We start from the raw sequence: 15,560 nt of genomic DNA, 5'->3' as shown, positions 1-15,560 counted from the left end.
CTCAAAATTAGCAAATTGCTCACACAATAAAAAGAAAAAATAGGAAAGAAGAAAAATTTTGGCAGAATAGAATATTTTAAAAAATACAAATATATACACAAACTTCATATTAACATTTTAATGTCATTTTAGCCAATTTTTTTTCTGAGCATGGCTAAAATAATAAGCAGCTGTTGTTATTTGTTTTTCTGAAAGAATTGCTCTATCTGTCTTAAGATTCCCTGGTAGTTCAGTTACAAATATGTATTTGACTTTTAAAGACATTCCAACATAAAAAACAAATTACAAATGCCCTATGATCCTAATTTTAAGATACTTTTTATATGGATTGATTGTCAAATTAAATCCAGTAATTGGGCTTTTAGATATCATCTTGTCTTTCATGATATCAGGGAAGTTTTCTGCCAAAAAGTCTTCAACAATTCTCTCTGTATTTTCTGTTTTCCATCCCTGCTCTGATACTTCAATCACTCGTAGGTTATTTCTCTTGATAGGGTCCCACATGATTCTTAGGGTTTCTTCATTTTTTTAAGTTCTTTTATCTGATTTTCCTTCAAATATATTGGTGCCAAGTGTTTTATCTTCAGTGTCACTAATTCTGACTTCCAGTTCCTCAGTTCTGCTCCTCTGATTTTCTATTGAGTTGTCTAATTCTGAAATTTTATTGTTAATCTCTGAATTTCTGATTGCTGTCTCTGTGGATTCTTGCAGCCTATTAAATTTTTCATTATGCTCTTGAGTAACCTTAATTTCCTTGACTGCTTTATCTGTGTGTTCCTTGGCTTGTTTGCATTTTGCCTGATCTCCTACCTGATGTCTTGAAGAGTTCTGTTTATTAATCTTTTGTATTCTACCTCTGGTAATTCCAGGAATACTTCTTCATCTGGAAGATTCCTTGATTCTCTGTTTTGGGAGCTTGTTGAAGTGATCACAGTCTGCTTCTTTATGTGATTTGATATTGACTATTGTCTTCGAGCCATCTATAAGTTATTGTCTTTGAGCCATCTATAAGTTATTGTATTAATTTATCTTATGTTTGCTTACTGTGTCCTAGCTTCTTGCTTTGTTTTGTTTTGATATACCCAGATAGTCTGCTCGAGTGAGCTAGCTTGATTATTGGAGCCTTTGAAACTCTAATGTCCTGTCACCAGATAGCTAGAGCTGTTACCAGATATATGAGCCTAGGAGTCCATTCACTTTTCTTGTATGGATTCTGCTCAGATGTCTAGGTAGTCAGTCACCAAGTATGTGGTACAGGCTCTCACCTACGGTCTTAGAGGAGCAGTGGTGATTGGTGTATCCACAGGTTTCTGGTTGCAGCAAGGGGTCACATTCTGAGCAAGGTGGGGGGCTAACAACCATCCCCTGAGTGCCCGTGAGGAAGGCGCATCCCCGTTCTCTAGAGCACACAGTTGGGGGGGCTCTACAGCTGTACCATAGGCACCCAGTGCTTTTAACTGTAAGAGCTGGGAGGCACCACTTATCCTCAGACCCCTGTCATGAGTGGCTAGGTGGCATGGGTGGAGCCACCAGTCCTCAGGCACCTGATGTGGGCAGGTGAGTACCCTACTTAATAGGCAGAGCAGTGTCAGCTGTCAAAAACCCACCACTCCACTGCACAACTGAAACAGTTAAAGTCAGACATCAGGCACATACACCCTTCTACTGTGACAACAAGGGCCCAGCTGCTGAAATGGGGCCACGCAGGTCTATGCAGAGGTGAAAGGCATTCAAAGTCTGTGGACTGCTTGTGCCTGGACAGGAGCCACTTCTGCCCTAAGTTTCCAGATTAGGGGAGCCAGCAGATTATTTTTTCCTGGTTTGTTAATATGTTCCTTCTCCAAGGCCAGAAGAATGGCTCAGGATGCACAGCAGAACCTGTCTCAGACCCAGGGAAATTGATTGTCACTGAGGCAGGCTCAGGGCCTGGGGCAGAGGGAAGAGGGATTAGACAAGTAGAAGAGAGTTCTTTGCAAAGGGGACCTATTGGATCCACACAGTAAATTAGACACAAGCACTTATCTTATGCCAAGAGTGCTGTTTTTCACTGATTCTGGAGGTGAGAATAAACTCTGTGTCGCTGCCGCTCTGTGGCTAAGGAAGCCATGTCCCAAACACTACTGCCAGCCCTGCTGCAGTCACGCCAGGGGATTGGGGTTGAGGGGCACTGGTTTTTGCCAAGTCAGGTCAGGCAACTCCTCACTGCTTCTGAACTGCCTCTCCCTCCCCTGCTGCTCAGTCAGATTTCTTAACTTTGATGTTCAGGGATCCTATCTTGTCATACCAAAAACCAAAGCCAGTGCCATTGAGTCGACTTTGACTCATAGCGACCTTATAGGACAGAGTAGAACTGCCCCATAGAGTTTCCAAGGAGTGCCTGGTGGACTCGAACTGCCAACCCTTTGGTTAGCAGCCGTAGCACTTAACCACTACGCCACCAGGGTTTCCTATCTTGTCATACATATAATCAATTCACTTGTTTCTTTTGGTTTTTGTTGTAAGAGGGACCACCAGAAGCATCTGACTACTCTGCCATCTTGGCCCCACCTCCCTGGTAATTGGGTTTTTAAATGCTTGAAATAATGAAATAAATTATCACAGAATGCAACAGAAAAGAACTTTTTAAGTGATTTCTCTGATGACACATTGAATTTCTCCATAAACAAATCACTATTTGTTTTTTTGTTTTTCCACTTAGCCAATGTTAGATAGCACTGGTGCAGTCTAAGATTGGGAATTTTATGACTGTGTCTGGCCTTGGAACAGTCATTGGATCCAATTCTCCGGGGCCCACTTAAGGGTGAGGTGGGAAACTACAGGCCACTGCTGTGTGATATGGCTGAAAAGATGTCTCAGTTTCTTGGGGATGACATGCTTATTCAGATAAATACACATGCACACATACAGACTCTCTCACTCTCATCCTTCCACGGTCTTCATATTTTACAGGGAGACAGATAAATATGTCATTTTAAGACACCTAAATCTTAATGGCAATATGTGTTATGGAAGAGAAAACCCTATATGGAAAATCTGCCTTAAGCCTGCTATTATTTTCCATGCTTCTTTGGGAAATGTATTTATTTTGCTAAGCCTCCATTTTCTCAACTATTATGAAAGAAAAATAATGCCTACCTTAAGAAGTTGGAGTGATAAATTAAATGAAATATTATTTAAAAAGGGGTTTCTTGCACACAGTAAGAGTTTTATTAAGGATAAAAATTTTATGAAGATGAACAAATTGCACATTTGTTCTCAAATTTTTTTTGTCTGTATCAAGGGAGACTTCCAGGTAAGACAAGTCAACTTTTCCTGCCCAGGGCCTTTTCCTTAATATTCTTCTTTAGGAAATACAAGTTTTTAAAAAAGTTGGGGGTTGGGGAGACTGGGTCATAGTAAAAGTACTATTGTCAGATACACACTTTATGCAAACACAGATAAAATAAGATTGGAAATTTGTGTTCAAGTTTCTTATTGAGAAAAGTTAACTTTTATAATTAAAAAGTTTTAAAGCTATTTATAAAATAAAAAAGGAACACACGTGAACCCATGATCATAGTGTTTTGTGAGCAAAAGATCATGATTAATCTAACTCTTTTACCGGATGTTCAAGTTTAAAACAATGTAAGTACACTTTGTGTATTAATTAAGGCTATTTGTACAACTATAAACCAAAGTAAAAAGTGGAGTGTTTACCCAGAAACTTAAAGAAATTAAAAAATATATTTATTTTGAATTAACCAGATATTTGAGAATAATATATAAGAGCATTGAATTATCTGGAATTGCCTTCTATTCCTTACTTCAGCTTTTTCTGTCTCATTTTGTTTGGAATCCTTTAAAACTACTTTTCATAGAGTAATCTGAACTATACACATAGACATAATGAAACCAATTGCATTGTTATGAAATATTAAAATGATGGATTAATGTTTTTCCAGTCATTTCTTTTATCATTTTTTGTACACAGCTATTACACTAAAAAAAGAATAGGAGTTACAGATCTAAAGAACCCTATAGCCTTTCTCAGATGAAAATAAAGCATGTCATGACCTCATACTTATTAAAAATTAACACTCTGTCTTTTTCACATTTATTTTCATAATTGGGAAAGTGTATTCACCATAACAAATAAAGGTTTAATAATTGAGAATATTTGCCTGCCCAAGGATTTCGTATCTGATCACCTTCATCTGAGGCATGAGCCTACTTTAAGAAAAAGGTCAAAATTATCAACATCTTCAGTAAATTGTAAAAGGTCAAACATTTATGAATGATGCTTAGAAGTCTGTGATAATGGGTTAACCAAGTTTAAGACAGTGATTAAAAGATAGTCAAATATCCTGAAGCCCTTTCTGCTTTCTTGCCAACTTCGTCTTCTCTGGCCAATTAGTTTAGCTGTTGAAATCTCTCTTGTCAATTAGGGATTGCATTTTATTTCAGAACACTTCTCTTTCAATAATTCATGTTTCGCTCTTTTCTCCATAGGTTCATTAACACTATATTAATGAAACTTTTCAAACTTTTTTTTTTGATGATTGTACTTTGGGATGAAATCACTCAGGTGTGTTTATTTCTTGATGTCTGGCATGATGCCATCTTTACATACCTGGAGCAAAACAGCTTGCAGAGCTGTTTTAAAGTGTGTGTATCAAGATGCTTGAAGTGGCCTTTTAACAAAGCCCGGAAGTCTCACTTCAAGCAGGAACTCATGAAAACAGGCTTGATGTAGTCCTTCTCTTTGGCAATCACATAAAAATCATTGTTGGGCAATTCTAAAAGTAGTCTGTGGGTGTGCCCAGCCATGAGGACAATCACAGTGTGAGCTGATCCACATTTTCTGGAAATCATAAACAACCACCTTGGTCACCAGCTCAAATTTTAAGCTTACCAGCAGGAGGGAAAAAAACATGAAGTACTCTTTGATCCTGCTGACAAAATGAGGTATTCATACAAGATGCTACTGTCAAAATAGTTTACTTCACAGTGAAGAGAGAGTCTTTGAAGAAATATGCTCAGGGTGCAACATGGACTTACTTTATTTGCAAATAAAAATAACTCTTTTTTATACTCATAGGTGGAAAATCGAACTCTAGAAGCCTCTCCTGAAGGGGTAGTAAATGTGTTTGTCAAAGCAGGGGGACCCCGAGAAGCCCATGTGAAGTGGGAAGAGCCTTTTTCCCCAAATGGACGCTTAACATACTCAGTCCTTTTTACCGGAATTTTCTATACAGATCAAGGTAATTTGTTTGCAATCTTTAAATGTTAAATAACATTAGAAAACAGTTTAATTTTCTTTGAAACTGTTCTTTCAGCCACAGATTTTACTTTTTTTTTATCTTCCCTAACAATGGAAGAGCTAGTGTGGCCCTTCTCAAGATGGGGTCTGCAGACCAGCAGCAAAGGGCTCACCTGAGAAATCGTCGGCCATCAAGGAGTCTCAGGCTAACTCCAGACCTAGAGAATCAGAAACGCTGGGGTGGGGCCCAGCAATCTGTGTTTTAACAACCCCTCCAGGTGGTTCTGATACACTCTAAAGTTTGAGAACTACTGGCCTAGTGCATATTCTATATTCTTTCTCCTTTGCTTTGTAAGAGACTTGGAGTCCCTGGTTGGCACAGATGGTTAATGTGCCCGCTGCTAACTGAAAGGTTGGAGGTTCAAGTCCACCTAGAGACACCTCAGAAGGCCTGGTGATCTACTTCCGAAAAATCACCCATTGAGAACTCTATGGACTACGATTCTACTTTGACACACATGTGGTCACCATGAGTCAGAATCAACTTGACGGCAGCCAGCATGGTTTGGTTTTTTAATAAGATGTTTAAAACATAAAACAATATTCATACAAAGAGATGAGCTTTAATTTTGTAGACTATCTTAAATTAAGCTATTTATTCTCACCATTTTAATATTTTTAAGCTAAATTGGCATTACGGGAGTATGTCCTAATAAATTAACTAAACACAGCATTGACCCTATAGAGTTCCTTGAAACCACTATGAAGAACTATCTGATTCGATAAGTCAGGTGTGTTTCACAATATGGTGCTTATTTTCAACAAACCCTAGCATAGAAAAACATTGGTATGTAGTTTCTCACGTACTTTGGACATGTTATCAGGAGGGACCAGTCCCTGGAAAAGGAAATCATGCTTGGTAAAGTGAAGGGTCAGTGCTCAAGCACAACAGTGGTCATGAGGAGGGCAGTGTTTCCTTCTGTTGTCCATAGGGTTACTATGGGTCGGAACCAACTCGATAGCACGTAGCAAAACAACGTCTTTTTATTTTTGCTGAGTTTCCTTTTATTTTTTCCAGAAGTGGCCATACTATTTTTAAAGAAGATGTTTTCAGCATTGCTTTTTTAAAATACTAGCAAATATACAATAATATGGGTGTAGTCATGCATGCCATTAACAGCAAAGTAATTTGCATTAGACTTTAAAATATTTCTTTTTTCCTGAATTATCGTCAACTCTTTATACGACCTAAACACACCCTTAAAGTGCAAAAACGGGAGGACAGAAGAAAACAGACTTTCCTAAGCTCTAAAAGAACGTCCCTATTTGCCTGCTGGGTTGGTAAGCAAATGTACGCTTCCAGTGCATGTCAGAGTCTAAGCTGATCCCCTCCAAGATCGGTGTGTCCCTTTTTTATGCAATCAGGGCTTTGATGCATTCTGCTGTGAAGCACTTGTAAGATTATGAGGTGAAGGAGTGATGATCGATTTGGAAAAAAGAAGCAAGATTTAGGCCGGACCTAAGACAGCCCAGCCATTTCCACCAAGGCAGCCGTGTGAATAATGCAGGAGCCATGTTCCCCCTTGTGTTTAATCTTGCATTGTTTTTGCAGAGAAAATTTCTGCTTGCCTTCTAAGTCATGTCATCTTCGGTTGTCATCCCGTCTCTCAAACCATCAAAACGGTATTAAATGTTGCAAAGCTGCGCAGCAAGAGAACTTTCAAAAGTCAGAATCCATTTGTAGAGCAGCCCTTGTAGCAAATGTATTCTGTTCTCGGCAGAATTTTCCTTCAGTTCTTTCCACTGAGAAGTTTACTGATTTCTCCCTGTGGAATCTGCTGGAATTTATCGGTTCATGGTTGGCAGTCACAGATTAAGGTAAATGTCGATCCGTAATGACCCTCTACATGTTAGCATTGCAGTAAAGCTGGGCTTTTATGTCAAAGATATCGGAGAGGGAGCCATTACACATGACAGGGGTGATCAAGGGACTCCAGACCAAGGCAAGCATTATTAAATATTGACTAGTTCTGTGATTTATGTAGAGCTGGAGGAAAAAAGTGACTTTTTAACCATTATATATTCTTCAGCAACGAAAACCAGCCATTTATCTCCTGCTGGTAATAAAGAAGAGAGTGCCTGCATATTTTAGTGGAGGCAAAACCCGGTCTTATAAATGAGATGGACTCCTTCATGATAACATTTCAGTTTGTTAATTGCCAAAAGCAAAACAGACAAATCGGAATCAATTACAAGATTTGACTTAGAGTTTTGTGACATGTGTTCTACTCTGGGGATGGAAGGGGGTGAAGTTGGAGGCAGAAAGATCAGCTTGGGATGCGCCCCGGGAAATTCATTTCATTGGCTCATTGTTGCTGGAACTCTGATGTCTACCGATATATGGAAGGACTTAAATGCTGTCTTGTCCTGTCACCCGTCAGTGGTTGGATGACATTGACACTGAAGATGGGAAGGTCTGCTTAGCTCTACGAGAAGCGAATTAAACATTAATTCATCAAAAGTATTTAAGGTATTATCTGTTCACTAGATTTATACAAAGCTTATTGAATTGTCTGGTGGCTAATTGGTTATTTCCTTGACCTGATGAACGACTGTATTTCATCCTTTCTGGGATGGCTGCTGAAGAGGTAGGGTTGGAATTTATAAGATAGGAAAATTGGGCTGGTAGGAAGCAAGGCTAGCTTCTCAGTAAATGTGCCCACAGCCAGGACACTATTTTGCTGGGCAAGAGTTTGGGCTGTCTCTGGAAGATCCTATTTTACACATCAGTTCAGATTCTGAACTAAAGTTTTTACAAAGTCAACATTAGGTTTTTCTTTTTTTTTTGACATCATGTGAGGAAGCACGTATCAAAGTGTGATTCTTAAAAATTATTCACTTTTAACCAGGTATTATATCCTCATGAATCAACATTTAAAAGATACAAATGTTTCCTACTCTAAACCATTCTCAGAGGAAACCAATGTGCTCGGTTTCTTGTTTCCTTCTAGAAATATTTTATGTTTATGTCAGTAAATATATATATCCTCACAGATATATGCAATCTCTTCCCACATACACATCCTTTTTACACAAATGCCACCATTTTGTACACATTATTTTTTACCATGCCTTTTTTTTTAGTTTAATAATTTCAGAGATCTTCTGATATTTTTAAAGAATATCCTCGTTCTTCATACAACTGCATAGTATTCCATTGTAGATATTATCATCATCAGTTCAACCAGCTCCCTATTAATGGAAATTTAAGTTGTTTCTACTCTCCCGCTATTTCAAAGACTGCCTTAGTGAATAAATTTGTAAGTATGCCATTTCATGTTTTTATATCAGTAGAATGAAATTTCTTGAAATGGAATTGCCAGATCAAAGAAAATGTGAATTTGTGGCTCTGTAAAACGTTGTCAGATTCCCCTCCTTAGAGGCCTTACAGTGTACACTGTCCGTGGAAAAGTACGAAGGAAGCCCTATCTCCACGCCTTAGTCAACATAGTAGTCAAACTTCTCATCTTCGCCACTTTGATATGGGAAAAGTCAGTGTATCTCGCAGTATTTTGAATATGCATTTCTCATTATGAGTTAGTTTGAGTGTATTTTCATATGGTAAAAAAACCATTTGTATTTCCATTCTAGAAATTCTCTATTTGTGTCTTTTGCTCATATTTCCATCGAACTTTGGGAGTTCTTTCTGTATTAGGGAAATTTGTTAAGTGAGTTGCGATCTTTTTCCCTTTTGTCATCTTTTTTTAGTCCTGCAGTGCTTTCACATTTTTAAACGTTATATTCAGTTTTTTTAGAATTTATACTGATCTAATACGTAAGGTACGGATCAAGCCTTATTTTTCTCCCAGGTAATATCCCATCATCCCCAAACCATTTATTAAATAATTTATATTTTCCCCCTCTGGTTTGAGTTGCCATCTTTAAAAGGTACAAATTTCCACCTTTCTCTATTAATATGTCTGGACAGATCTGTATGTTTATTTACATTATCATAGTATTTTAATTATTAAACCACTAAAATATATTTTAATGCCTGGTAGATTTAGTCTCCCTCATTTTTATTTTATAGAATTTTCTTACCTACTCTTCTTTATTTTTTTTCAAACAATATTTATAAGTTGCCAATTCCCTCCAGGAATCTTGATGATATTTTCATAAGAATGGTATTGAATTTATAGACTAATTTAGGTAGAATTAATATCTTTATGATGTTGAGTCTTTCTAATCAATAATATAATAATAATTTCTTTTTTCTGTGCCTTTCAGGAGAGCTTAATGTTTTATTTATATTTGTTGTTTATTCATTGATATTTTATGATTGTGTATAATTTTATAATTAAATTATATGTCCATTTTACATATTAACACTAATAATTAAATAATGTAAAAGAGCCCCCTTTTAAAACGATGCTTAGATTTCACTATTAGATGCCTGTCTTAAGAAAGCCGTACTTCCAAATGTTTGTATCTGTCTACTGGGTGATCTTTCTTCTGATCGCTATAAGCACCTGCGTTCTTTTTGTTACTATGATTTGTTGTCAGGTTTCCTAAAGCAGAGAAATCTTACCAGGTGGGAAATGATAGCCTGGTTAATTAGACTGTCAACTAGTTTTTAATAAACCAAACCTGAGGTGTATACAATGGCGCCAAAGGTTGGACCTGAAGCATCACTGCCCTTACAGAGGTTGCAATGAATAAAGAAGACACACTGAGCCAAGTCGCTCTCAAGTGTGTGAGGAAAGGAGAAACCAGGTACTGATGTGACACATGAAACAGGGCTAATCGGAGGAAGATTTTGGAAAAACGGGGCCTTATCCTTGGCTTTAATTATGGGTCAGAATAACCAGGAAAACATAGTTAGAGAATAACAGCCAGCACTAACAACTGGGAATGGCAAAAACTAACAGATTACCCAGCCCACACTGGGATACATTACAGTGTCCCCTGCCTGTGCCTAATGTCCACCATAAAAGAAAGAATTAGCGCTTAGTTCTGTGGGATTCTACCTGATTTGAAACATCCATTCAATTATGGAGAACATACGATGCAAATTAGTTTTTCTCAGGTATTCAGGTGCCATTTACTGACCTGGAATAAGCGATTTGCTCGATGGCTCTCGAGGGTCCTCAGTCACCTTGCCTAGGTGAGCAGCTGACTCCGGGGATCAGTTTACAGCATCGTCAGGATTGCTTCTCCCCATGCATCTGAATTAACTAACAGTTTAAATCATAGCTAATGTGCTTGTAAAAGTTCCTTATGAAACAGTTTGAATGTGTGACTTCTTTCTTAATGAAAGAAATGTGTAAACTTAGGAATAAAAGCCAAAAATCACTGACAACGTAACAGTTGCAATCTGGCTTAGGTGATCCTGGTTTTAAAATCACAGATTCTGTTTATTTAAGTGGAGGATGAAAACAATGCGTGATGAGGATGTACGTTCAACAGTTTATAAAATTTTAAAAACATTTGCAGCTACAAATGCTATAAAGCCACCTGCTTGTCAAGAAGGAAAACAGAAACAATTTTATTAAGAGAAAAAGAGAATATTCAGAGATCCTATAGAATACTTTTTAGAAATGCCAGTCTCTTGATTATTAGATTTCCTGTAGACACTCCACAGATCCGATTCTTAGGAGAAAGCGCCACGTCTTAGGTCGCGCATCCTGCTTTTTTCTTAACAATTATGGAGACATCCTCTGTGAGTAGTTTAATTCTCCATTGACCTTCCTTCGGAGTGACGGCTTGCTTTGCGTCTTTGCGTTTCTGAGCAGAGCGCTAAGGTGTGCCAAGAGCTGGCTCCTTCGAGCTCTGTTAACGTTCACGTGCTCTGAGGAGCTGGACTGCGGTTTCCTTTTCACTCCAAACACCTCTTTCTCCTGGTCCCCTACTTCATGCTGTGGTACAGAATAAAGATGTTCATTCGAGAAAGAGAGGATGTGGATTAAAAAAATAAAAATTAAATTAAAAAAAAAGGAAAGGAAAAGAAGAAAGAGGGTAGATGGCAATGATCCTTCGGCATCAGCGAGGAAAACGTCGTTTTTTAAAAAAACAGATCGATAAATTCGTAGTGGTGAGACTGAATCATTTTATTGATCTCTGAAAATTTTCCCAAATATGAGAAGGAGAACAAGACAGAGGCTCTAGGCAGTTTTTTCCTGAGTATATACTTCCAACCAGAAAGGAGTCTTTTAAAAAGAAGAGTGAAAAGCGAGGAAAGGGGAGAAGGAAGTCTTGAATTAGCATCTTCAGATGCTGTCCTTGTGGCAAGAACTGATGTGCCTAAAAAAAAAAAAAAAAAAAAAAACTTGATTAGCTTGAGGACTGTTTTTAAAAAGACTGAAATAAAAATTTGGAGGAAAAATATATATATAAGGCTTATCTCTGGGTGGTTGTATCAAGAATTTTTTTTTCTTTTTTCACATGCATTTTTTAAATTTTATATAATAAGTATGCATTATTTTTGCAATACATTAAAAAAAAAAAAAGAGCTGGTGGGAGCACAGGGTTCCAAAGCAGAGTTATGTGGAGCCGTCACAGCTGCTTCAGGCTGGAAGAGATGGCAAGGGTGAGTCAGAAGCTATAAGGTAGAAACCTAACAAAACAAAGCCCATTGCCGTCAAGTCGATTCCGACTCCTAGCAACCCTATAGGACAGGGTAGAACTGCCCATAGGGTCTCTAAGGAGTGGCTGGTGGATTCGAACTGCCAACCTTTTGGTTAGTAGTGGAGCTCTTAACCACTGTGCCACCAGGGCTCCCAATAGTTGCTAGAGGTGATCAAACAAAAACACAGAGGGTACTGCGAAATAAACAAGGAAACCAAATAGCAGTGGCCGGAGAAATAAATGGAACCATTGATAAATTAGGAGTCCTTGGGTAGTGCTAAGCAAGAGGTTAGAGGGTTGAGTCCACCCAGAGGCACCTTGGAAGAAAGGCCTGGCAATCTACTTCCGAAACATTAGCCATGGAAATCCCTGTGGAGCACAGTTCTACTCTGACCCTTGTGGGGTTGCAGGGATCTGAACTGACTGTGTGGCAACTGGTTTTATTTTTGTTTATAACTGAGACGTAAAGATTGTGTTATGAAGGCACCAAGGGGTGGAAGATTTCAGTTTTTTTTTTAGGTTAGGAGACAGAGAGCAAGGGCGTGAAGTTCTCACTACACGCGTGGCATCTGGGAGGGGGTGCTTTAAAGACCAAATAAGACATTTCTAGGTAGAGATGCTGTTGTGGCTAGATGCCTTTGAGTCTATTTCAACTCATAGCGACCCCATGTGACAGAGTAGAACTGCCCCATAGGGTTTCCTGGGCTGTGACTTTACGGGAGCAGATCGTTAGGTGTTTCTCCCATGGACCCTCTGGATGGGTTCGAACCACCTGCCAACCTTTAGTTTAGCAGCTGGGCACTTAACCGTTGCGCCACCAGGGCTCCTCAGTAGAGAAGATAGTGATTGCCACCCCTCCTTTCTGCAAAAATTTCTTTTTCCCGTTTTACAATTGGAGCCAGTATCTCCTCCCAACATCAGTATCACGGTGTTTGCCCCTCAACAAGTATCGCATCTAGAGACAAAAGAAAGGGAAAATGCAGCTTGCACAGGTGAAGAGAGCCCTGCTGGGTTTAACCTAGATGAATGCGTATCTTTAATGTCCTTAATACACCAACATCCAGGATGGGCTCACCTTCTCCAGGAGTTTGCAGTCACCAGAAATGGTGCTTTAGAGGGTCAATATATTCAAATGGTATTATGTCTAAAAATCAGGAAAATGCAGCCCATCTTTCAAGGTTACCTAGAGAAATCCAGAAACTTTTGCATACAACCTGATTGTCTGGGTGCCTTTCCTCACAGAATAAACTGCCTCTTGTAAAAATTTGTAAAAATTACAAGGGGAAAAAAACAGAAGCATTTGTTTTCTTGGGAAGGCAAAGAAAATAATTATCTGTGGAAACCCCTTCAGCTTCCAAGGTGTCTGCAGGACGGCTAATGGTGCGAGGCAAGGGGCAGCTTTGTTTTATGGTCCTTGATGCCTGTGTTCTAGCCTGGAAGGAAACGTGCCCTTTCAGAGTGCTGCTTGCAAGGAATGCGGTGTGTCTGACAGCCGCCCTCTGGGAAAACCCGCTGCGGGGATTGTTCCGGTGATGCAGTACAGCTTGTAACTTGGAATCCCGTCGGAGAACTTTGTAGTTGCCCGTCAGTCAGTGAGAAGATAAAAGAGGCAGCTTCTTTTCAAGCAATTTGAATTCATTTCCCTGTAATGAGTTAGAGGGTCAGGCTGCAGGTGAACTCACTCAGATCTTATAAAGCAAATGTGGCGAGTGGAAGGGTAGAGCAGTGGGTAGGGGGGTGCCGATGTCAGCCTGGCCAGCTCTGCTCTGCTCTGCTGTTGGGGTTCACTTCATTTTAGGGCCACTTGTCCTGGTAGACCAGTGGTTAAGAGCTCAGCTGCTCACCAAAATGTTGGCAGTTTGAATCCACCAGCCACTCCTTGGAAACCCTGTGGGGCAGTTCTACTCTGTCATGTAGGGTCACTAGGAGTAGGAATCGATTGATGGCAACGGGTTTTTTTGTTTGTTTGTTTGTTTTTACTCTGACTTTAGGAGCCCTCGTGGCAGAGTGGTTCAGTGTTTGGCTGCTAACCAAAAGGTCACCAGTTCAAATCCATCAGCCGTTCCTTGGAAACCCTAAGGGGTGTTTTACTTTGTCCTATAGGGTCTTTATGAGTCAGAGTCAAATGGGCAGCAATGGGTGAATGGGTGGCACAGTGGTTAAAGTGTTGGGCTGCTGACCAAAACGTCAGCAGTTCGAAACCCCCAGCCGCTCTGCTGGAGAAAGATGTGCAGCCTGTTTCCATAAAGATTACAGCTTCGGAAACCCTTTAGGGACGGTGCTACTCAGCCCTGTAGGGTCAGTAGGAGTCAGAATTGGCCGGAGTGCAATGGCTTTGTTTTTTGGTTCTACCCTGATTTCAGGGCCCGTATTTTCAGAAATACAGGTTAGAGGAATTATAGCTCTATCCCATTTTTTAAATAAAGGACCAATATATGAAAATTGAAACCTTGTAAAAGTCTCAAGTAGCAGGCAATAGTATTTCAAGTACCCACATTTTAAAGACATTGTGTGTACTAAGTAAGGTTTTTTTCACATGATATAATTATTCACCAAACAATTTATTTTAAAGGCATAGCAGAAATTAAATGAGTGTATTTTTAGGAAGTTCTTTGATTATAAAGCAGCAGCCCTGGATCTCTCTCCCTGACCATTTCAGATATTGTGTTAAAATCAACTCAAGAGAAAAGGAGCCCTGATGGTGCCATGGTTAAGTAGCTGGCTTGCTCACTGAAAGGTTGGCAGTTTGAATCACCCAGCAGCTCCTGAGGAGAAAGACCAGGTGACCTGCTCCTGTAAAGATACCAGCCTAGGTGTGTATATTCTCAACAACAACAACGAGCTGAAATATTTTAAAACATCAACCCAAGATATATCAGGGATTACAACTGTGGAAACAATTCTTAGGTTCAAAGCAAGTACAGTAAGCATCCCGGGGGGTGGGAGGGGGCGGGAATGGAGGAAACCACTCTCTCCCTATCTGTGAAGCAAATTTCTCTTCTGCAAAAAATAAATTATAGTTAATACATTTTAGCATAAAGTTCCAACACATTTCTGGAGGTATAAATATACACAAATATGAAAACACAGTACCTTTTTTTTTTTTTTTACCTAGTATTAAAAATCATTGCTATGTTATTGCTGCAAATATGAACGGGCAATAATGAGATATATGTCATCGCAAACATTTGGCTATAGAATATATATCCACTGAAAATATTGACAATTCTGATTGTATATCACGTTATGGGCAATAAAGCTATAGAAATATGTAATTAGGACATATTCTTCCACAAGAATGGAGTTAAGCATTAATTTATCAAACTTATTTAAGCACTCATCTGCTCACAACACTCACAGCAGCTTATTGAATTTGTGTCTGGTACCTAATTGGCTATTTTCTTGACATAATGAACAAGCGCAAACTCTATGCTGTTGTGTCTATTGAGGCGGCAGTGTGATGGTGAAATGCAAATCCTAACCGTGGGCTGCAGGCAGGCAGGGGATTCTGCCTACGGAGGTGGGAGAGAGCTCTTAACTGCAGTGTGCTGGTGGCCAAGTTCATGTTTCGGACAATTATGTCTCCTCAGCGGGGAACTCCAAAGTCTTACCTTTGACTTTGAAAGGCTTGACATGCTTAAAAAGCAAGCAAAGAAAGAAACAAAAAACAAATTCCCCTTTATAGGAGGGGAAACAT

At 39.2% G+C, this 15,560-nt stretch overlaps 1 protein-coding gene across 4 annotated transcripts in view; it reads left to right on the top strand.

The window, feature by feature from the left end:
• USH2A (usherin) overlaps nucleotides 1-15,560 on the top strand; it is a 906,431-nt gene that overhangs the window by 488,806 nt on the left and 402,065 nt on the right. For all 4 annotated transcript variants that reach the window (XM_049868234.1, XM_049868232.1, XM_049868231.1 and 1 more), the window contains one exon: nucleotides 5,078-5,240. In XM_049868234.1, the coding sequence (XP_049724191.1) occupies nucleotides 5,078-5,240 (163 nt within the window). The remainder of the gene's footprint in view (nucleotides 1-5,077; nucleotides 5,241-15,560) is intronic.

Source organism: Elephas maximus, chromosome 24 (assembly GCF_024166365.1).
Source record: "Elephas maximus indicus isolate mEleMax1 chromosome 24, mEleMax1 primary haplotype, whole genome shotgun sequence".
In the NCBI taxonomy this organism is placed as follows: Eukaryota; Metazoa; Chordata; class Mammalia; order Proboscidea; family Elephantidae; genus Elephas; species Elephas maximus.
The sequence above is the reverse complement of the archived record's forward strand: the minus strand, read 5'-3'. Positions and strand labels throughout refer to the sequence as shown.